Source organism: Onychostoma macrolepis, chromosome 01 (assembly GCF_012432095.1).
Source record: "Onychostoma macrolepis isolate SWU-2019 chromosome 01, ASM1243209v1, whole genome shotgun sequence".
NCBI classification, from domain to species: Eukaryota; Metazoa; Chordata; class Actinopteri; order Cypriniformes; family Cyprinidae; genus Onychostoma; species Onychostoma macrolepis.
Genome location: NC_081155.1, coordinates 14,189,678 through 14,214,425, shown reverse-complemented (window position 1 = coordinate 14,214,425; position 24,748 = coordinate 14,189,678). Strand labels below are relative to the sequence as shown.

At 35.4% G+C, this 24,748-nt stretch overlaps 1 protein-coding gene across 5 annotated transcripts in view; it reads right to left on the bottom strand.

The window, feature by feature from the left end:
- npnta (nephronectin a) overlaps nt 1-24,748 on the bottom strand; it is a 54,891-nt gene that overhangs the window by 1,511 nt on the left and 28,632 nt on the right. For 2 of the 5 annotated variants that reach the window (XM_058778437.1, XM_058778454.1), the window contains 9 exons: nt 20,434-20,526; nt 15,344-15,463; nt 12,791-12,910; nt 10,842-10,976; nt 8,359-8,481; nt 4,464-4,901; nt 2,005-2,094; nt 632-730; nt 35-294 (listed from right to left, as the gene is read on the bottom strand). In XM_058778437.1, coding sequence (XP_058634420.1) covers nt 35-294; nt 632-730; nt 2,005-2,094; nt 4,464-4,901; nt 8,359-8,481; nt 10,842-10,976; nt 12,791-12,910; nt 15,344-15,463; nt 20,434-20,526 — 1,478 coding nt within the window. Of the gene's footprint in view, nt 1-34; nt 295-631; nt 731-2,004; nt 2,095-4,463; nt 4,902-8,358; nt 8,482-10,841; nt 10,977-12,790; nt 12,911-15,343; nt 15,464-20,433; nt 20,621-24,748 lie in introns of all 5 variants that reach the window. The other 3 variants (XM_058778464.1, XM_058778473.1, XM_058778446.1) reach the window with 2 other exon arrangements.

Here is a 24,748-nt window from a genome sequence, read left to right as displayed (position 1 = left end):
GCTCTCAAACAGTGATGTGAGTGTTGACACTTACGCTTTCTAGCCCATTGCCCCAAATGGTGATCTGCGTCGACCTCCAGCCGTTTCCTCCCGTTCGACCCCAGACGGCGGGACTGTGCTGCCGTCCCTTCTGGACGAACACCTGCAGCATGCCCACGTGGTGCCCCGCCATGTTGTGTCTGAAGGCCAGGCAGAGGTTCCCCTCGTTCCAGGGCGTGGTCAGGGGGAGGATCAGCTGAGCGCCACGCCCACCTCGCTTCTCTCCACCCTCTGAGATCGTCAGGTACCGCCCGCCTTTTAATGTCAGGTTGATATATTAAAACAACATCTCCACAAAATTCATGATTCAAAAATGCATGATGTTTGAAAAAAAAAGAAAAAAATAGTACCTTGAAGATGTTTAAAAAAAAAACATTTTAATGATTAATTTTAATACTTTATGCCAGATATTTACCGAACTTGACCTTTTTAGATTAATCAAATGAAATGTGAAACATGAATACAAAGATTGCATGGCACCTGCGTCACTTTTTAATTAATTTTTCTTTTTATCATCTGAGACTTCATTTGTCATTGACCCAAAAACATTTTATGAAAAAGTAAATAAATAACAGTGAAAAATGGTCTGTACCTGAAGGATCTGCTGTTGTCTCCCAGTGAAGGTCTCCCTCTCTGCGTTGGATCCATGCACAGAGACCGTGGTCAAAAGAGCAGCTCAGATGTCCAGTCTCTGTGGAATATCACACAATGGCACAAGAATTAAATACAATTTTAGAAATTACTTTGAAATGAAACAAAAATTTATTATGAAATTGGAAACATTAGATATTAATAATTAATAATAATGTTTAATAATAATCTAGAACTTTTTGTTGAATTTTCATTACATTGAATTAATTGTACTGGAATAACGAATATCCTGTAACACTTCACAATAACTATGATTAACTAATGCATTAGAAGATTTTTCATGTTAACATTTTAATGCACTGTTAATGTACTTAACATTTTCATGTTTAACTAATGTAGTTAACTAAGGTTAACGAAGGAAGTTTATTGTAAAGTGATCCCAAATATTCTAACTTACCACAAATAAATGTATTTATTTATTTGCTTGTTTGTTCATTTATTTATTCATTCGTTCTGAAAGCAATGCACACTCTCGGAAAAAAAGGTTCAAAAGCTGTCAATGTTTTCTAATATACTTTTGTACATTATTTACCCCTAAAGGGTGCATATTAGTACCTATATTGTACATATTTGTACCTTTTGAAAAGAGACATCACAGTGACAGCTTTTGTACCTTTTTTTAGTTGCCATTTTGGTAAAAGTCTGTTAATTTGGAGGAATATATCTTCAGAATTGAAATAATTCACATATATAAAGGAAATAAATGCACACAGACAAAAACAATGTTGTGATATCAGAAATCTATGGAAAAAAAAATCTCATTTGTTTCCAAACAATGGCCTGTCTTTGACAGATATCAGTTGCCCTCTACACCGGTAGATAACAAAATAAAGCATGTGGCTGGTGGCAAGTGTTAATTTCACACCCTATTTGCAAACAATCAAAATACTGGTTAAGGCTCTAAGCTGCTATTCCCAGCGTTACGGGATCGATTCAAAATGCCCATTAACTGAGATACTCTATTATCATCATGGCCCTGAGTAACACACCGAACAGATCGCTCCAGGGAAACTGCCCTTGCAAGCCGCGTAAGTGAAACTGCTAAATGAAAAGTAACTCAAAACTGTGCTATTCCTGAATTTCCCACAGGGTTCAGTGAAGCGTGGGTATTTCATGAAGGCCAATGAAAGCTGTTCACCTCACCACTGAGCCAATTCATCTGGAGTTACATCACAGTAAGTCAGGATTAATAACTACAAGATGCCTGTGAGGTAATTGCAAATATACACAGTACAGAACAATACGTCTGTTTCTATATATCTACAGACTACAGCAATCATCAAACACTCTAAAATAAAAGCAGCCGTCTCTTACCTGGGTCATCCTTCAGCTCCTCTTCTGTGTTGCCCAGTTCAATGTCTAAATCGATATCAAGCACATTGTTCTGCCCATGATTTCGTGGTACTAGAAGGGAGAAAAGAAAACAAACAGTTAGACTATAGTGAGTAGTACAGTGAGTATAGTGAGTAGGTGATTAATCTTTTAAAAATATTATATAATAACATTTATTGTAATGTATTTTTTTCATGCGTTTATAAATGTATATATATACACTAGAACTAAATGGCATTGCTTAAGCGTTGTTGACTGCATCAGTAAGACACAACAGTATATTGTGAATATAGCAATGACTAAAGGCATATACAGCCTCTTGTACCTTATGGCTTAGTTGAAACAAATAAATGTTGGGGACAAGACAATTATCCCCTCAATTCTTTAACCTATAACCAAAATACAGACTTAATGGAGGATTGGTGACAAGCGAGAGAGTGTACATCAAATATATGGCAGGATAACCGCTGGATGGAAGTCAAGTCTGTGATTAGTCTATTGATTTCAATTATCCCTCAAGTCTTTGCTTGTGAAAGCACTATGTGCAGCCCCGCCCTCGAACCTAATAAGAACATGTAATAAACCAACTTCACCTTAGGGTCATTTCCAAACACTGCAGGTGTTCATGTTGGGGCTGTACAACTTTGACATGCTTGTTATTGTTTCTAATTGATCAAGGAGATATAATTATACTCCATCCCTAGGAGTCTATTTGCTTTATTTCCCCACTGTTATTTTCAGAGGCATCGTTATTTATTAGGCCTATTTGAGCCCTCGGAGGCAGTGCAGGGTAATTGATTTATGTCCTGAGGCAGGGCCGACTGGTAATGTAATCTCTCTAGGTGTGTCTTCTGTTTTCATTAGGTGCTGTCATCTGGATAGGAGGCTTTGGGGTGCAATTTGCTTTCCTGAAAAATCTGCCTTGTGGGAAACCCAGGAGATGCCCCAAAAAAGCTTATGAACATGAAGGAAACAACATGGTCCTTTGGGCCTGGAAATGGTTTTCTTGGACAGATCCAAAGGCCTTCATGGCTCAGTCCCAAATGATGCACTCAGCGGTTCTCCTCTGAATTCACACATTGGTTACAAAACAGCACACAAACTGTTGCATAGACTAATGCGAGCTCAGCAAGAGTACATTGAGGCGGCACTGGGGAGCATGTTTCTGAATCATAAAATGCTATGGCACACCCTATGGTATCGAAGCAAGTCAGTTCACTTGGTGGCTATCTTGGAAACTCCCATAGCAGCTGTTTCCGAGCTCCAATCGATCTGAATATGGAAAGATGCCTGAAATGTCAAATATTCATTTCAATATCTTATAAAACTGGTCAATTTACCCATCGCGGGGAGTTTGATTTACAAGTGATCATATTGCCAAATCTGCCATTTTTGTCCGACAAACATACCAGACCGGAGAGTAGATTAACGTTGGTGGAATTGAACTTGAAAAATGCCGTGTATTGACGTCTTTTGGTTGAAACAAGTTACCTTCTGATTTTCATTCATGTTTATTTCATGCTGTAACTAGTAAAGAGGAAGAGATGATCTGTTCACGTGCCACTTAAACTGAGGCACTACAGTGATCTGTCACGACACATTAAAGTGCCAAAAAATGCTATTTATTGTTTGAATTTCTTTAAAAAATGACAAAATTTGAATCAGAAGTAACCTGATCTGTCAGCACGTTGTCAGTTTCCTCTTTGCTGCACGATTTTTCACATGATGTGTGGCGTGAGAGCGCCATGGCTTGTTGGACGTAGCAACAGTAATTAAGGGGGCAGGTCTTTGCGAAGGGTCAATTCAGGCTCAAAAATCTTTCAGGCTGGTTCAACTAATGCAGTGGTGTCCAATCTTGCTCCTGGGGTTCCACTGTCCTGCAGAGTTTAGCTCCAACCCTAATTTTACCTGAATCAAGGTCATCAGACTCACTAGAATCTTCCAGGCAGGTATGTTGGGACAAGTTGACTTTTAAGAACACTGGCCCTCAAGGATGAGAATTGGACACCTCTGGTTTAGCTTCAATCCTAATTAAAGACCTGAACCAGCAAATAAAGTTGTTTCGGATTACTAGAAACTTCAAGGAAAGTGTGTTAAGGCAGTTCAGCTCAAAACTCTTCAGGACACTGGTGCACCAGGAGTGGGATTGGACACTACAGTAAAGCTGCGGTCACATTTACCGGTGTTTGGCGAATTTTCATAAGTGAAATCCAATCATTTCAATAGGAACCCAAGTGATCGGGAAATTCGTGTGAGGCCTAAAGATTTCCCCATGCAGAGTTAGTAAAGGGTTCAAGTTGGTCACACTGATTTGTCACGTTGACCTACAAAAAGCTGCTTGTTTTGAAAGTAACTGCTGTGTGAGTCGCCCAAATTTCGTTAATGTGACCGCACTTACTTATAATTCACAATCTGAGTAATATTGAAGCAGATTTACTTACTGTGAACATCCCCTCTTTGTTTCTGGGTAATGTCTTTAATACTGTTATCAACTGGCGTCACAAACGGGATGAAAGGTCTGCGTGTTGGTATAAAGGGAATCACTGCTGTAACCACCGGGGCTTTTGTGGTAGACTGCTGACGGGGCGGGAGCTTAGGTTTGGTTGTTACCACCACAGGGGGTTTACGTGTCGGGATGAGAGGCCTACGGGTGGTGGTCGTTGGGACTCTCGCTGGAGGGGTGATTTTTTTGGTTGGAGGAGGTTTAGTGGTTGCTGCTGTTGTTGTAGGTGAGATCCGTTTAGCCGTCACAGGTGGTCTGATTGTTGTGGTGGTCCTCTTCTGGTCTGAGCCTGGAATTTTATTGCCCCCTTTGTTGTTATTGTTGCTCGGCGTGGTCTTTCCAGGTCGTGGCGGGTCAATAACCACCTTTGGGATGGCTAAAAGGAGAACAAAGAGGATTATTAATTTAATTTGAAGAGAAGTTAGTCTTTTTCCTCGTTGCATAGGTTTAAACCTGGCATTGCTGGCATTCAGATGGTTTAACTGGTCGTCAAGTTGGTCTCCAAGCCTGACCAGCTGAATAATGGCCAAAATGTATTTATTTTTATATTTAAAAAATATATATAAATGTATTTAATTTATTCAAAATATTTTAAAATTAAAAAATTACATTTCAAATTATTTTATTTAAATAAAGTTGTTTTTCATTATTCACATATTTTTCAGGACCATTAGTTCAAATATTTCTTCCCTTTTTCTTGTTGTATTTTTGCTGTTACTCTAGCTTTGTAATTCATCATAATTATGTCAAATAAAAATTATAATCAAAGAAAAAGACCATTAATTTTGACATTATGAATTTTGACATTATGAAGTTAGACTGCAGTAGAAATTTCACCATTCATTTTAGATAAAAAAATAAAGAGGATGGTTTCAGCTCATGTGTACAATGAATGCACAGAAGCCATCCATCACATTCAACGTGAATACCAGAAGCGTAAACCTTCGTGCTTGTGTCGTCCTTAACACTAAAGAAATGAATGTGACAATGCTATCTCGGGTTTCACAGGAGCTTTGATATGTGATTCCCAAAAAATCAGTAATTCAACCCTTTCAGCACTTCTGAGTTACACCTGGCTGAAAGTTTCTAGACCAGATGCTGAGAAGGGATGTGTTGCCTCATTGGTTTAACATTGATTAAATCAGGTGTCAGACTCAAAACAACTGTATTTTGGTCCACTTAACAAATAATAAGATCAAGAAGACTACAGCAGTGCATGTATAACACTACACAGATAAAGCCGCTGAAAGTGGTGTGTAAAAGTTGTGATGTCACCTGATGCTCACGGCGAGCCTCTCTTTGTTCTCGAAGATTAAAAACATGGCAGCTATCAACCTCAAGTCACTCCTGACTAAAGCCACAGCAGACAAAAGCATTCCAGCCAGGGAGATGATTCGCAAGACAGAGAATTTCTTTTATCAGATCTAAAGTATTACAACAACAACAAATTCCTTCAGCCGCATACTATTAAACTTTGAATTAATCAGCATGAAATTATTGCCAGCAATTGTTTTTAAATATTTCATTTCATTTAGTTTTAAACCACATTCACTCAGACATGTCATTTCTTCCTTTCAGTAAAGCATATAAATAAAAGAAAAAGAAAACTAATGTATATGGTTTAAATTTAAATACACACACACACACTTTGTTTCTGTGAATTGTGGAGACTTTCCATTCACTTCTATTAACCCACAATGTCAAAAATTTCTGTTTTTTTGGGCATTTGGTCCCCACAATGTAGCATAAACAAGTACACACACACATGCTGTTCATTTGAACGTTCGATTAATCAAAGAATCCTGAAAAAAAATGACCACGGTTTCCACAAAAATATTAAGCAGCGCAACTGTTATACTGATAATAATAAGAAATGTTTCTTGAGCAGCAAGTCAGCATGTGGATTGATCATGTGACATTAAACGGAAATTCAGCTTTGCCATCACATAAATTAATTACATTTTATGTTGAATCGAAAACAGTTATTTTAAATTGTAAAAATATTTCACAATATTACTGGTTTTACTGTATTTTTGATTAAATAAATACTGCTTGGTAAGCATAAGAGACAAGAAAAAAATCTTACCAACCCCAAACCTTTGAACAGTAGTTCATATTTTTTCATATATATTTTCTTATTTTCTATCAACTCGTTCATCGTTATCTACACGAATATGCCTTGTAACCGTTGATGGACTGTCCAGCTCAATTAATTCCAAAGATTTTCTGAATATTTGAGTCAGGGCTCTGACGCCGCCACTCATGGACATTGTCCTTCCTGTCATTCAGCCACAATTCGCTCTGTTGGCATTGTGCTATGGGATGCTGTCACGCTGAAAGCTTAACAGTCTACCTATGTTCAACTTCCTGGCTGAGGCTGCGGCTTTTCATCAAGATTTTGCACCATCCATCTTCTTTTCTTTACTGACAAGTGCACCAATCCAAGGAAAGGGGAAAAATGTCTACAAAGAGGACACATTTACCACAGTGCTGCTGTAGCTGCAGTTGCAGTAATGGTCTACGGCAAGACCCCACAAGTGTAAAGGGGAAACATTTTAACTAATAGATATCAACATACTCCCCTAGTTGATTAATCACAGTAAATTAAGACAACTGTTTTTCTATTACAAGCTTTCTGAAAGGTTATGTTTAAATATGCAAATAATAGATTATCTACTGAAAAATGCACTAATTTGCATGAATTTCCTGGATAATGCCAGGTTTGAAATGATTGTTTTGTAGTTGACATTTTAGAGGTAAAAGTTTTTACAAAGGAGATTTGGATATCTCTTTTTATCACTTCATAAATCAGAAAATACTGTCAACAGACAAGAATAAAATGTTATGTAGCAACCTTCAGAATATAGACAGGAATAAAACTGGAAAGTTTGCTAAAGTGTTACTTAAATGGAGATTTCTTGTTCAAAAATCATTTTGAGACATTGCATTTAATTATACGCATTATAACTGAGATGTACAGATGCAAATTGTAATAAACACTTGAGTATGTATTTTGGATGGTTTCCTTCCTCTAGTCTGAAAGAAGTTGCTATATTAAGGAGGCAGTAGTTTGCCACTAGATCATAAACTTTTAAAAAATGTCATTACTTTGTTGTAGAAGTCAGATCAGTCTTTGGCACAGAAATGGCCTGTAGCTCCTTTAAAATCCATCAATCTCCTGGCAGCGTCTGTGATCAGCCTTTTGCTTGGTTATCTCCTTTCGAGGGACAACCGTATGCCTTCCACCTCTTGATGATAACCTTGCCTCAGCTCTCGTGCTTGAAAGCCTTTATACTAATGACGCCCGACTTAAGCCTCTCCAAACCTTTATCTTGAAGTGCTTTTGAAAGCACCGTTCCACCTTATTTTACTTCATACAGCTGCTTTTAATCCAAATTAATCAAAATCACCGCAACTGAGAACAGATGGGGACCAATTAAATTGTTGCCTGAGCTGTAATGTGATTAGTTTATGCATGGAGTGTGTTTGTTTATCCAAATTAGATATTTTTATTGTTGTGATATTAATTTTATTCTCAGTTTGGATTTCTGTATCAACTGTAGCACTGCAGATTGTGCATAAATAAAGGTTCCAAAATTTTTTTTTTCTCAAAGAATCTTTCAGTGATCAGTTCTTAAAAGAATTAATTTTCTTAGTCTGAAGAACATTTTAATAACCTAAAGAACCTTTTTCTACTATACGGAACCTTTTGTGGAATGGAAAGATTCGATTGGTGTTCTTTATTAAATCATAGATGCCAACAAAAAACGTTGTTTTTAGTGTAGCGAGCTGTTAAGATGCACTCGCAGTAATTCTTTGGTTTGCATACTCACGTTTGCAGTCGTAGCCCACACCTCTGTAGTCGTCCTTACACTTGCACTTGTATGAACCAGGTGTGTTATAGCAGGTGGCGTATGGACTACACTGGTGTTGATTTGAAGAACATTCATTCACATCTAAAAAAAATAAATAAATAAATAAAAAATAAAGCAGGAAATCATTGGCTCTGTTCAAAAACCTAGTGAGCTACAATACCAAAATCAAAAGTTTGGAGTTTCTCAATGGAGTCTCTTATGCTCACCAAGGTGGCAATTATCTGATCAAAAATACAACAAAAAGTAATATTGTGAGCTATTATTATGCCAGAGGAATGGTATTGCAAAAATACAAAATGGTATTACAAAATGGTATTTATTTGTCTGAATTTCGCAATAAAATTTTGACAATTTGAACTCATACAATATATGAGACATTGCAAAAAAGAAGCTTATTGGGATTAGTGCATGCCAGGTGCATTTTTGTTCAGACATCAGCTGAAAACAGCATAGACTAAAACATCATCCTTGGGATTTAACCAATAATGGTTCATCAAAATAACTGTTGTAGTTTATGCACAGTGTGCTACTAACTGTAAATTTAATTAATTGTTTTTTTCCTTTTATGCTTGACATGACAAATATTTGCAGTTGTCAAAATTTTGATGCATGACTACTTGCCATAGTACTAATTGTTTTGTTTTTGTTTTTTAAAAAGAAGCTATTTTGAACATCTAAAACAAGATATAACAATAACACACCATTTCTGAAGAAACATTTTTGGTCATACTTTAATAGGCTCGTTTTCCAACTCCCCAAGAGTTAAAGGGATATTCCACCCCAAAATGAAAATTTTGTCAGTAATCACTTACCCCCATGTCGTTCCAAACCCGTAAAAGCTTTGTTCATCTTCGGAACACAATTTAAAATATTTTGGATGAAAACCGGGAGGCTTGTGACTGTCCCATTGACTGCCAAGTAAATAACACTGTCAAGGCCCAGAAAAGTATAAAAAACATTGCCAAAATAGTCCATCTGCCATCAGTGGTTCAATATGAATTTTATGAGAATACTTTTTGTACGAAAAGAAAAGAAAAATAACAACATTTATTCAACAATTCGTCTCCTCTCTGTCTCTCTGTGGCAGCGTAGCACCATTTTGGAGAGCATCCGATGGACGCAAAGTGCGTACGGTATTCTCTGTCATCAGTAACACATGGATACGTATTGTACATTTATTTACGCTTTGATTTGAACGGAAACAGCGTATCCATGCGTTACTGATGCTCTCCAAAATGGTGCTACGCTTCCACAGAGAGACAGAGAGGAGACGAATTGTTGAATAAATGTAGTTATAAAGTATTCTTGTCGACTATTTTGGCGATGTTTTTTATACTTTTCTGTGCCTTGACAGTGTAATTTACTTGGCAGTCAATGGGACAGTCACAAACCTCCCGGTTTTCATCCAAAATATCATAAATTGTGTTCCAAAGACGAACAAAGCTTTTACGGGTTTGGAACGACATGGGGGTAAGTGATTAATGACAAAATTTTCATTTTGGTGTGGAGTATCCCTTTAAACAGTTGAGTTTTTCAGTTTTCAAATCCATTCAGCCGATCTCCGGGTCTGGCGGTAGCACTTTTAGCTGCAGCTTAGCATAGATCATTGAATCTGATTAGACCGTTAGCATCTCGCTCAAAAATGACCAAAGAGTTTCAATATTTTTCCTATTTAAAACTTGACTCTTCTGTAGTTACATCGTGTACTAAGACTGATGGAAAAAGAAAAGTTGCTATTTTGCGACTCCCAAAACTCAACTGTTTAACTCTTGGGGAGTTGGAAAATTAGCCTATTTTCAAAAATAGTGGCGTGTTCCTTTAAGGTCCAATTCTTGCTATTAACAAACCATTAACTATGACGTTTGCCTCAATAAACTCTTAATTTTCTGCTTATTATTAGTTAGCAAGGTAGTTGTTAAGTTTAGGTATTGGGTTGGATTTGGGATGTAGAATATGGTCATGTAGAATGTGCTTTATATGTACTAATACACAGCCAATATGTTAATAATAGGCATGCTAATAAGCAACTAGTTAATAGTGAGAACTGATCCCTGTTCTAAAGTGTTATCACTTTTTTTTTTTTTTTTGGTTGCCAATGCATTTTGCTCACTTTTTGAAAGCAAACCTCTGAGACCACAAAATGCCTCTTACAGGCAGCTCACTAAGTTTTGGAACAGAGCGATCTTGTTATTTATTTATAAAACTGAAAAACATGAAATGTTGTTTAAAACAATCGGCACTGTATTATTTAAAACCTGAACTTGGCACAAGACATCCGTTGGCAGGAATGTGAGTAAAATGTAAAAAAAAAATTGTTTAGAGTTCTAGACAAAAGCAAAGCTTTCAGTATTTCAGAATCTTCAAATCAAAATAACACTACTAATTCACATTGTTTGAAAGGTTTTTGGCTGTCAATGAACATACTGACAAACACGGCTCACCTGAGCACTGATATTTCCCGTTGATGTACTGCAGGTCGAAGCCATCATGGCACTTGCAGATGTAACTCCCAAATGTGTTGATACACTTACGGAAACGTGGACAAACCGCTTGACCAGTGGCACATTCATCCACATCTGCAAAATAAACACACCGATCCGTCATTTCTCCACTCTTTTACAAGCTCTTTAGGTTTTTGGATCAAATTAAAAAGGCCTCAGTGAATTAAAGTCTGGTTCTTGAGGTTTTTCAGTCAAATTCAAACTACATGATCTGTCAATGTCTATGTTGCGTAATTCTATCAGGATTAATTTTGGAGATGCTGACTGGCTCTCTGTACATTACTCTTTATATTAATATTTTGTGTTGGCATATGCTGCATTTACGGTTTAGCTAAATTGCAATATGCATCAAGCGACGTGTGAACGCTCTGCAGGAGTCTGAGAGCAGCGTGCAGCAAACTCGACACTTTTGTGTGCATGTACAGACATCCATCTAACACAAGCTGCCCTCCTCGGAGCAATAAAAGTCCTCTGCTGAAATACCTGAAGAGTTGAACACCTGTGCTGTGAAACATTAAGATGGTCAGTCTCTGATTGATGGTCCTCTTTTAAAAAACTCACACTGTTTTCTGCACTCCCCTCTTCATAGCCTCCAGAAAAAGGTGGGAAAAATGAGAGCAAGACATGAGTGTGTGCAGAAGTGCCACAGGTTAACTGACTCAATTTGTCGCATTCCGTTTGTGATTTAGTGAACTGTGTGGTTAAGATGTGAATATGGGCTTCTTAAACAGGTTTATGTAAGATGTGGTCTCTGAGATTATGGCATGCCATTAATGCAGTCATTAACGAATACCACATGAAATTTCCAAGCACTTAAAGCATAATTACCGGATCTAAAGACAGAAGCTCAGCTCTGTTGTCAAGCACTATTGTGATCTTTAAGGTTTTGGAGCAGGAACGCAGCCATGAATGAAAGGGACTGTTTTGCGTGATATGAACATAATAGCAAAATTTTGTCATCTTCTCTGACAGCCACAACAAAAAAAGTCTGGTTCATGTCACATATTCAAAAGATGTCAAGACCACAAAGAGATTGCACTCTATTTTCTTTTGATTTAAAGGGGTCATATCATTTTTTATTCAATGTTTTTTTTTTTTTTTCTGAAGTCTACATCTATTTAGAGTTATGCAAATGAACAGATGCTTTCATTCAAGGCAATTTCTGGATAGGCCTATACATTTTTATCAGTATGTTCGTTCCTGGAATTTACATTTCTAGCATAATATACTATATATATTTAAATTGATCATTAAAAGCATTAAAAATAAAATATCGAAAATATATAAGAATTTAATTATTATTAATATATTATTAAGTCTTATATATTAATTTGTAGTTATGTATAATAATTATTTTAAATCTACATTAAGACATTTAATAAATATATCAAAATATACACAAAGAAGTATATACATTTTATTAAATGTAACAATTATATAATATTTTATATTACTATTATTATGCAAAATTTATATTGACACTTTTTTCTTAATGAATGCCATTGCTAGTGCCACTGCTAATGTTAAGAGTTGGAGGATTGAAAATAAATAATTAATATTAAATACTAATAAATGAACAGCTGAAAGAGTAATGTTAATTTATAAATTAATGATTTATAAATAATGTATAATATATATATATATATATATATAATTTTTTTAAATTATATTTATTATCTACCATTTATACAGTTAAATGATACTTTTTATTGACAGCTAATTTATTGGTGCTTTTAATGACAGATTTAAATAGATGATTCTCTAACTGAGAGTTTACCAACAAAATAACAGAGAATTTTATTTCTAAAGCTCAAGGAAACTTTGATTCCCAATTAAAGCAGCGAGTTGTGATCAGCTGCTGCAGAACTGCATAACCCATGAACACATACCCACGCAGGTCCTGCCATCCGGAGCCAGCTGTAGACCTGGAGAAGGGCACTGGCAGCGAACTTCTCCCTTCATTACTTCACAGCCGTACTGGCAGTTTGCCATGCTGCATGTCCGGGCATCTAACAGAAACATAGACAGCAGATTTAGCACTTATCATACAATCACATATCTCAGAACCGCTTACTGTAAGTATAAAAGACATTTATGAAAAGCAAAATGCACCTATAGATGTTCCATAAGCAGCCAAGCAAATGAACATAGACAAAAGATGAATCACCATTAAATGGGGTGCAAGGCCTCAGGTCAGAGAAGGGAACACAATATTCCACATTTAGCTTCATAGCCTTGAAGGAAATGGGCAGTGAAGCAGATAACCTTGTGTTATTAGATTGTGCAGTGATCTATTAGCCCTGCGGAGAAACACCACTCCACATTCTCTACTGGTGTCGAGGGGGTCATCACAGTACAACCCATTTTCCATGAGACAGTGAGGTAAAAAACACTCCAGAGAAAAGGAGATGGCACATTGTTCCTGCTTATGCAGGTGGAAAAACAAAAATAAAACTCAATTATTCCCTAAAGTCTTGAAGGAAACAAAATGAGAAGGGAATGGAGGATGCGTTACACAATCTCTATATTCTTGCGTACTAAGTAATAGATTAGGGCCAGGACGAAATATCTAAAATAAAAATTAAATAAAAATTAAAGTGCCAATTATAATGGCAGTCTGAACTGAGTTTTGAGTAAATGATGCTTGATGCAAATGTTTTTAATTCATGTTTGACATTTATTTTAAGCAACATTTAATCAAAACTCACTTTAGACTGCCATTCTAAAACATTTAACATTATTATTATTTTTATTATTTTACATATTTCTTAAATAAAAATAATTATTATTAATTTATAATATAAAATATATTAATATTTTCTAAATGTATTTTTATTGATTATTTTCCATTGTTCATACCATGTTTTATTTGTAAGTAGCTGTTGTTGTTATTATTAATATTATTATAATTACAAATTAATGTTTTCTAAATGTATTTTATTAATAATTATTTTTAATTTCAGGTGGAATAACATGGTTTATTTTTTATAATTCACTTTTATTATTATTATTTTATTTTATTATTATTTATATTTTTTAAATGTATTTTTATTAATTACTTTTTATTGTAGGTGGAATACTATGCTATATTTGTTATAATTTATTATTATTATTATTGAGTTTATTTAAAACAATAATTTTAATAATGACAAAAAATACTAATTATTAATAAATAAATTGAATTTACAAGTCAGCATATTTGACACTTTTATGGCGTTGAGTGCTGGAAATTTCTTTTCCCCATCTAATGACACGAAGTTATGAATAATTTGAGCCAGGCACGTAGACCCATTCAGACTCTTTATCAGACCAGCACCCAACCATTCCAAACTATGCAATAATCTGCGATCCAAGCCTTTCACAATCACTGTACCACCCACGTCACAGGAGCCGCTCCACACTTAGTGTGAGCTGTGGGGAGGTGAGAAAATATTTATCAGAGAGTGGAATCTCCAGGCCTCTGGAAGCACATTTAGCACCGGGCAAGCACAGGCACGGGCCACTTGCTGTAGTGAGAATCGCTTAAGGCCAGCAATAAGACTTAGCCTTTACTGGCAGGGTTGAAGTTCACAGCTTTCTCATATTTTTTGTGAGTCATCTGAAAACTCTCTGCAGGGCTGAGCTCATAGAATGATTTGTGTAAGGGAGAAGAGACTATAAAAACACAAACATTGTGGAAAAAATAAATAATAATAAAATCCAGGAAGGAAAATAGTGATTTTCATTTAACAGGGAAAAAATAAAATATTTTAAATGCATATTTGTAAAATCAAACCAACTGAAATCAAATCAAATAATTCTGCTAATGTTTTCCTATCTTAAAAAACTATGAAAATAAAACTATTTATAACAAGCAAAATATTATGCTGTATGCATTATGTGTTTTGCTTTGTCTGATTATCTAAATTGTGTATGGGAAAAAAAAATAATAATAATTCTGCTTATGTTTTCTTCTCTAAATGAAACCATAAAAATAGAATTTTGCAGCAAGCATAATTTTATGCTGTAAGCATTACACATATTTTGCATTATCTAGTTATCTGATTTGTGTATAGGAAAAAATAAATAAAATAAAATAAAATATTTTGTTCTCTCCTTTAAATGAAATTTTGAAATGAAAAAAATAAAATAAAATAAAACCTTTTAAATGCATCTATGAAAAATAAAATTAAATTAAATTAAATAAGTAGAATATATATATAAATTTTTATGTTGTATGCACTTTACAATTTTTGCACTGCACAATTTTTCTTTGTAAAGCTGTTTTGGAACAACATGCTGAAAAGCCAGTGGAAATCTTGTAGAAACAGTATACACACATTGCGATTCTCCCTGCTGGGCAGCACTATCATACGTTTCAAGCAGAGCATTGAAGAGCTATTGAACGAGAAGGCGATTGACACAGCTGGACACCACGTGCAAAACAACGAGATGTGACTCACTTCCACAGCTCCCATCAGGCAGCAGCATGTAACCGTTTAGGCAGTAGCATTTGTAGCTCCCGTACGTGTTCATGCACCTGTGTTTACACGGCCGAGGCTTGAGGCCACACTCGTTCAAGTCTGCAGACAGAAGAACAGAGGGGGAGGTTAGAACATCCTGGTGTGAGAGGGGAGGCAGAGCGGGGCAGGAATTAGGCTTAAACCAGAGGTCAAATCTGAAAGGTCAATCCTTTCAAACCTGTGAGGCGGCGTCTGCGGGAAGAAGGTGAAGCCGCAGGCCACCGTGTCTGGACAGGCCCACCTCAGAGCCTCACTCCACACCACACAAACCTGACTTTAGCTTCCAACGCTCCGAGTACTGATGCACAGAAAGGGAACAGTTTCCTTCTGACAACTCTGCAAAGGTCAACTACGTACTCATTTCCAGACTTTGAATATTTAATAATATTCTAAACTTGGAAGCTGTTGACCTATTTCTAGACTTTGAAAACTACCATATAGTCACAACTTTACTCATAACCATCTTTAAAACGACACTTCAGGACAATCAAAAATAGGGTAATAAATTAGATAAATCAATATAAAAATTAAAAAAGCAATTATCAATAACTTTGACATCAAATCTGTCATAATTTCTTTTGCAAATGAAGAAAAAATAAATAACTAAAAGTTAACTAAAATTAAAATGAAAGAAGAAAATATAAAAATAAAAGATAATTTATATTATTAACTAATAATAATAATAATAATAATACTGTGCTGAATTGACAAAATTCTAAAATTTTAGACATTTTATAATTAAGGATAATTAATGAATATCCAGAGTTTTCTATAAATTCTATTCTAACACAAAATTGTGTGCCATCGATAAAGCAAGATACAAAAAGCTGTGATTTTAATAAACAGTCAAAATAAATGAGTTTATCAATTAGTTTAATTAACTTCATATATTTTAATTACTTGGTAAATTATTCTTTTATCTATTTTTAAGTGATTGTATAATTGTTTATCCACTTCTCAAATAATTACTGAGTTGCACAAAAATAGCCCTTATTTGTTAAGAGATAAAATAAATAAATGAATTCAAGAGATTTTTATTTTACCAAGAAGGCAAAGCAACACTTCATTTTTATTTGAAATAAAAAGCACAAGGGTTGGCTTTAATGCGAGCTCACCCATATATCCTAAAGTCTAGGCCACATGGGTCATCAGCTGGGCTACGTATCACTTAATATTGTAAGGTACACACAGTCAAGTTTGTAGGCCAGACACGTAGCGTGATGCCTGCAGTCTCATTTGCACTGGACTGAAAATAGATTCTCCTGGCTGCCGTACATGAGTGTCTTTGGCATGGCCCAGTTCTGAGAGAATGGCGCCATCTTTAGCGGTGGGTTATGCAGGGAATGCATTCTAGCCATCTATATTTGACAGGTGGCACAGATTTAAATAGATGAATGGCACAGTGTATATTAATGGTAATTGGCACTGGTGGGAGGTCAGTCTGCTGGAATGATTAGTGGAGGTGGGTGAGGACAGCTACAATCACTTCCCAAATCATCTTAGCAAGAGTCAGCTATTATATTCGAAACAAAGATGACATAAATCTCTCCGTTTCAAAGTTTAACCACTTCAGTGCAATGAAAAACTATGCATGAATAGAAAATTGGGCCGAGTCTTTAACACCTTTTCAAACCGTACGACATTTCTTTGTAAGCACACAGCTCTGAGCCGCTGAAGCTGTGATTGATTACACACTCAGACTGAATTTAAATTCACAATTAGGCAGCAATTTCATGATGATTGGGGACATAATTGACTAACGCTGACCTTGCGTGACACAGTCTTTTCTTGTGGATTTCATCTGGCCATTTGCAACACTTTGTGGTTAATAGAAATAAGTAGAAATAGTTGAAAATGTGACTATTGCAATTAGTCATCGTTCAATAATAAAATAATACTAAAGTATTTATTTAGTATTTACACTAGAAGGATTAGAAGTAATCCACACCACTTCAGTTCATCAGCTAATGTCTTGTGAAGTAAAAAGCTGCATGTTTGTAAGAAACAAATCCATCATTTGAGGGTGTCTTAACTTTAAAATGTCACTTCTGGAGTCCATAATCCATAATAACGCTTCCTACAATGAAAAAGCCCATCCTCTGTTGTCCTCTCACATCAAAATTCACCTACACATTTGTTTAGAATTGTTTTTGCTTGTAAATGGTTCTTAATCTGTGCATATTTCTCTCCTGATTCAGACGAGGTGACTTGTTATGTTATGGATAGAGTAAAATATATTACAAACACACAGCTTTTCGCTTCACAAGACATTAATGGATGGACTGGAGTGGTGTGGTGTACTTGTGGATTATTGTGATGTTTTTATCAGCAGTTTGGACTCTCATTCTGACGGCACCCATTCACTATTGCAATTAGCCATTCACTGCAGAGGATCCATTGGTGAGCAAGTGATGTAATGCTAAATTTCTCCAAATCTGATGTGATGGAGAAACAAACTCATCTACATCTTGGATAGCCTGAGGGTGAATCAATTTTAAGCAAATTTTCATTTTTGGTGAACTATTCCTTTAAACATCTGCTGTTATTCTTCCTGAAGATGGGTTGGAATGAGGGAGAGTGAATAGTAATTTTAAGGTGAACTATCCCTTTAAGAAATAGCTATGTAGTTCCTAAAAACGAAATATTTAATCAGACCTTACACACTATACCAAGTGATATCAAAACATCTGTAAAATCTCAGAATTGCATCTACATCTCCACCTTGACCATATTTCGCTTCTACAGTTTTGTGAAGTCTCAGTGGTTCAGGCAGTAACTCAACTCTCTGAGCAGTATGTAGACAAATTCATCTCAGAAAGATGTTTAGAAAAACAAAGCAACTCGTGCTTCTGTCAAGAGAGGTGAAGAGGAGACTAACCCATCACTGAAGACTCATTGGCCCTTTGCTCGCTCAAATAAAGCTGAAAACAGCAGAAATGAAATGTCATATTCCCAGAATAGCTGTACTTGACAAGAGACTGCTCTGAGCAGCAACACATAGTCAACTAATGATATGAAATAAAAAAATAAATTGTCCAGTCTGAAGGGAGAAAACAGAGGGTAGGAGGTGTGAAGGTGTTGAAATCCCAGAACAGAGAGCAGGTAGAGGAAATAAGATCACACCATATGTAAAGTGTGACTGCAGCCTATTCTGAGTGCTGCACTTAAGAACAGTGAAGACACATTAAAAAACAGATAATTTACCAGCCATCACACCACCCTTAAAACATTTACCATGGTAACCAATGTGTCAGTCAGTTACAACAGTTATTGTTAATTCTGTAAAAGCCAAAAATTTAAAATAATAATGTATATATATATATATATATTTAATTTTCTGAAGAAAATGTGGTGTTAATTAATGTAAAAGTCAATTATAGAGTGTTCTGCATGGTTGCTAGGGTAATAATAATTATAATGATATATAATTATAGCTATAAAAATATAATTATATAATTGTAGTAGTATTAAACATCTGCTTTTTTCTAGTATTTTTCTAGTATATAAAAATCTATAGTATCTATATATATATATATATATATATCTATATATATCTGAAGAGTTCAGATGCAAAAGCCTCTAAATGCCATCTAAACTTTTCATCTAAAATTAGCATTTTTATCAGGCTCCTATGTTTAGGTTCAGTAATTTTACTCTAATAGCAATGTGTAGGTCCTTTTCTATGCAATTAAACTGAAATAACTGAACATAAATATAGGAGCCTGATAAAATGCTCATTAGAAGAAAATTTCAAACGGCACTTAGAGGCTTTGCATCTGAACTCTTCATATATATATATATATATGTATGTATATATATCCATTATGCACATAGATATTATACTACTAAAAATAATAAATTCATATCATAAAATGCACCTTTTGTCCCTCTCCATCAGTCTGTAGATTGTTCATATAATAATAATAATATATATATATATATATATATATATATATATATATATATACATACATACAGTAAATACATATATATATATATATATATATATATATATATATAACATTGTATTAATAATAATAATGTTATTATTATTAAACATCATACATCTTCGTAATATACATAATCTAATAAAATAAAAATTATTGAAATACATTTATTATATTATATTATATTATATTATATTATATTATATTATATATTATATTATATTATATTATATTATATTATATTATATTATATTATATTATATTATATTATTATATAAAGTTGCAAAAGTTATATAAATTATAAAGTTATAAGAGCAGCTTTTGTCCCTATCCCACCAACCATACATTTTTCAAACAGAGAAAAAAATTTAATAATAATAATAATAATTATTATTATTCCATAGATAAATAACTAACACACATACATACACATAATTTGACCACACACACTTTTACCACCACTAGAAAAAAATGTTCACCATAACAACAACTTCATTAACTTTGGAAATTTGGCTACTTTTAGCATGGTCAGTTCAGTTGAAACTGACAACCTATACTGCAGGTCTGTGTGAAAAATCTTGAACAGAACTACCTCAGAGGCAGACGACAACAACAACATGACAGACACTTTTTGAATGACAGGATATTTGTTTGGCAATTGGAGATGGGCCTGAGATAGAGGAGACAGGCAGAAGGTTAAAGAGAAAGAGAGCAGCCGGGCAGCCACTTCAATGCTTGCAGGTGAAAGATGCCCTGCTTCAGAAGTTCAGAGGAACTGACAGACACAGACAGGATGTGTGTGTAGGAGAAAGAGAGCAGGGTGAAACAGAACAGCCTCTTAAAGGCTTTGTGTGTGTGTGTGTGTGTGTGTGTGTCTCTGCCAAGGCATGCATGGCTTTCTCCATGTCATTCCGGCCATGCCTGTGGAGGCTTTGGGGATCTGCTAAAGGGAAAGTATTCACTCTCGCTGGGCTAAGCAGACTGCGCCATGCACGTGGGCCAGAGGGGTGGCGCTTGGGGCGGACGCAGGCGTCATCCGGTAAGCGGTCTTACAAGAAAATCACACACAGAGGATTAGCTCACCCTCCGAAGGCACTGCAATCGGCTGGTGGTCCATGGGAACAAAAACGGGAGGGCGACTGTGCCATAATGGGGGGCTAACATAGCCCTGCTCTTCTTTAGGAGTGAGGAAAACAGATAACAGATAACAGCACACAGGATAACGTGGACAAAAACATTTATAAAACACACCTTTGAGCTGTCCGTATTCCTGTAGAGGAGAATAATAACATTATTCAGTAAAGATTATATGCAAATAAGTAGATAAAATGAAACGCCGCTGGCTGTGCTTTTAACTTCAGCATATGCAGAGCAAACAATGGCTTGATTGTGAAATGCAGGCTATGATAATATTCATTAATATTTTGCCCACCCACATTGCCTTGGTCACATCAGAAGAGAGTCATTTTGCTAAAACAAATAAATCTAAAAATCTAAAATAAATACATACTTTTAAATAATGTTTATATATATATATATATATATATATATATATATATACACACACACATATACAGTATATATATATATATATATATATATATATAATGTATATTAGCTAAATAAATAGGGTAAATTTTGATTTAGTTTAATAAACGTCTCAGGATTCATTCAATGAATTTCATAAAGAAAATGGTATGTTGGTTTTATTTAATGTATTATATCTATATGCTTTCCTTATTTGGTCTTTTCAACCACCTTTCATTTTCTGATGGATAAAATGAAGACTTTTCCTACATTTCTTGTAAAATTTCTTGTTTCACTCAAAAATAAAACGTAAATGGGCTGCCAGTGCTGTTTCAGGCTGAAAGCACAAGTCAATTTTGCTTGTATGATTTCTTTGAAGGAAAAGGTTACATTGCTGGTCTGCAGAAAATGGATAGAACAGATGCTGATCAGATGATTTTTTCCTTTTGGAGAAATTTTAAAAAGTGTATAATTACATGGTGAGCACCAACCATCGTGACTGGAAAAATCTGACCCCTTTTCTTCTGAAGCAGCTGACATTATTATAGGCAATTACCAAGAAGACAAACCCTAAAAATAGTGGCACTTGGTATTTAAAATGTCTATAGTCTTCAGCTTTTAAAAATATCCGGTACAGTACCAACAACTGCCTGTGATTGACACTGGAAAAGAGATGAGAGGAGGGAATGTCAGTGTTACAGAACAATGCTGGCGCTTTACAGTTTAATTATATGATGACATGTAAAGAATCCCATATAATCCCCTCAGCTGCGCTTGGCTTTCCGACTCCTAAATAATACACGGAAATGAACAGTGTTTTTCAAAACACAAAACACATTAACCATTATTATGCCCCTGGCATGCAGAAAATCAAACATTCATGATGTAGACTGTCAGCTTTTGAAACCTGTATGTCCATATGGTGGAGAGTTTTATGGTTTTGTAACAAGAAGGCACCAAGGAAAACATTAAAGAGACTATTTTACACTTTTTACTTTATGTTTGCCCTGAAGACCATACATATAAAGTCAGTCAAGGTTTCTTGCATCAAAAAGTCATAGTTTAGCTTTACATGAGGTTTTTATACTTTCTGTGAGCTGTACAATTTGCTACCATAACTTTAAGACTTCTATATTTATTTTCTTCAATCAGAATAATGTGTTCAAGATGGGCGTCATGTAAACATTAATATGAACAAAACTGGTTTGAACCGGTCTCTCAGCCTGACCAAATGAAAAATGCCTCAAATGCCCCAGAATTCAGTTCAATCAAACTAAATATTGTACAGTAGATTTTACATGAGCCAGCGAATAAGATATCTTACTATTTTGCCAAATGACTTAAAGTTTGACAAGAGACTATGTTGGAACATCTATTTTAGTTATATCTGTCAGATAGTCACGACAATTTATGCATGATGTTAAAAATAATTGTTAACAGCACAAGCTCCATGAAATGCTCTTTTTAAAGTGACAGTTCACCCAAATATGACAATTCTGTCATCATTTGTTCACCCCCCACTTGCTCCAAACCTGTATGAGTTTCTTCTGTTGAGCACAAAAGAAGACATTTTGAAGACAGTTGGTAACCAAACAGTTGACGGTACCCACTGACTTCCATAGTATTTTTTTCTATATATATCATGAAAATCTGACTTTTTCCATGTTTAAGTGCCACAATCTACCAACCCAGAAAACATGAAAAAGAAATTTGTTTGGTAAGCCTTTCTCTGCAAGCTCGTGAAAAAAAAATTAGCTGCTCAGATTTCTCTCACCAGTGACATAGAAAGGGGATATTATTATAATAAGATGTCATTCGGTATTCGCAAGCGACAACGGTGTACCAGTTCTAAAGCCATGACGAAGGATCAAGCAACGCATGCTAACTGTTCTGTCTTTGACTGCACTGATGAGCACAGAACACTATTTAGAGTCCCAGTCTCAGAGGAGACGAGAGCAGAGTAGAGTATCTGAGGTACGAGCTGTAAAGGCACAGCCCTATTCTGGAAAAGGGGGTGGGGAGCAGCAGCTCATTTGCATTTAAAGAGCCATGCACAAAAACAGCGTGTTTCTGTTTCCACTCCAAATAGGCATTTTCTAAATTATATAATAAATGATCTGTGGGGTATTTGCTGAAACTTCACAGATACATTCTGTGGACACTTGAGACTTATATTACATTGTAAAAAGGGGCATAATACTGTAGATCTACTTTAAAATATCTTCTTTTGTGTTCAACAGCTGAAATAAATTCATACAGGTTTAGAGCAACTTAAAGTGCCCCTATTATGGATTTTTGAAAATGACATGCAGAGTGTAACACAGCTCTAAGTGAATGAAAACATCCTGCAAAGTTTTAAATCTGAAAGTGCACCGTGTATAAAGTTATTGTCTCTCAAAAGAAAGAGTCAACTCTGAATCATTGAAACGAGTCGTTTTTACAACGAATCACATGCCATTTCATGTTGACATCAACACGAAACTTTAGCATATTGCCCGCCCACTTGTTGGTCTTTTCGCATTGGTCTGAATGAAAATGCAAATTCATTCTTTCCCACTAGGTGCTGCTATTGGAGCGTTAAAAATAGCTGTTTCCCCGGTAACGCTGTACACAAAGCAGCACTGCACTCACAAACGCTGCTTTACTGGCATTACAGGCGAGATGAAATGAAAATGAGACCAATCGCCGCAGATTAGCATCAGAGGTTTGGAAAAAAGAATCATTGAGCGAATCGTTTAGGAGTCATTGAGCAAGTAAGGTAAAAATAAATGCATATTATAAGACAATGAAGTGTTTTTTGACCTTGCATGCATGTCAACCTGTTGTTGGGGACTCTCAAAACCAAAATACGAACCTTTCATTACCCATAATAGGGGCACTTTAAAGATGAGTAAATGATGATAGAATTTTCAGGTGAACTATCCTTTTAATAAAATGAGTGTTTAATGTAGCATTGTTAGATGTGCGTTCACCAAAAAGCAGATCTATCTTCATGTCTGAAAATATTTTACAATACTTGATGCCCCGTAATGGATTCCTGACAGGCCTTGGGAACAGCAGGTAAGCAGATTCTCATTTACAGAGACCCCCGCTGAAAATTAGCATCTTATTAAATTGATTTGATCCACGGAGAGCCGAATGCAGCTCTGTGTCACTTCACTCCTAAATGGATTAGTGCTTTAATGAGTTTATTTGTTCTGGGCAAAGATGCCCATCTGCCTCATATCATCTCCATGACAGTGATGTTACAGTGAAGAGCAACCGCTGACAAAATCAAGCAGATCAAAGGAGCCGAATGCTAATCATGCTTTAATTGCAAAAAAAAATATGATTATGACTATGTTATAAAATTAATGGTTAAGATCCCACACATCAGTTGAGTAGTGGCAACCGTAAACATATTTTCGTTATGCTGATGAAGTTTGCAACATCTTTAAACGCAATTCACCCAATCAGAATTTACAGTAAGAACTATATAATTTTATGGAACTGATAAAATCACAGCCTTTTGTGTCTTATTGCTTTATTACGGATGCTCTTCATGGCATTTTTCAGGCTGTAGATAGAGTCTGAGTTACATGAACTGCTGAGGGAGATCTGTGTGTCTGTAAAGATCAAGACAACAAATGTCAACCAATGTTCAACTAAAGAAATGTCTTCAAACTAAAAATTACATACTTGTCTTTGCATGTTAAACTGGGATAGGTGAAAGTATTTTAAGATCGAAACAATGACACGCATCACCTTTAAATCCCGATTTGGTTATTTAACTTTGTGGGTGTTATCCCACCTCATTGCCATGGATTTAGTACTAAGCTCTTTATCATTATTTCTGTTCAGCTCTCCTCGTGGTTTATCTGCACACTAATCA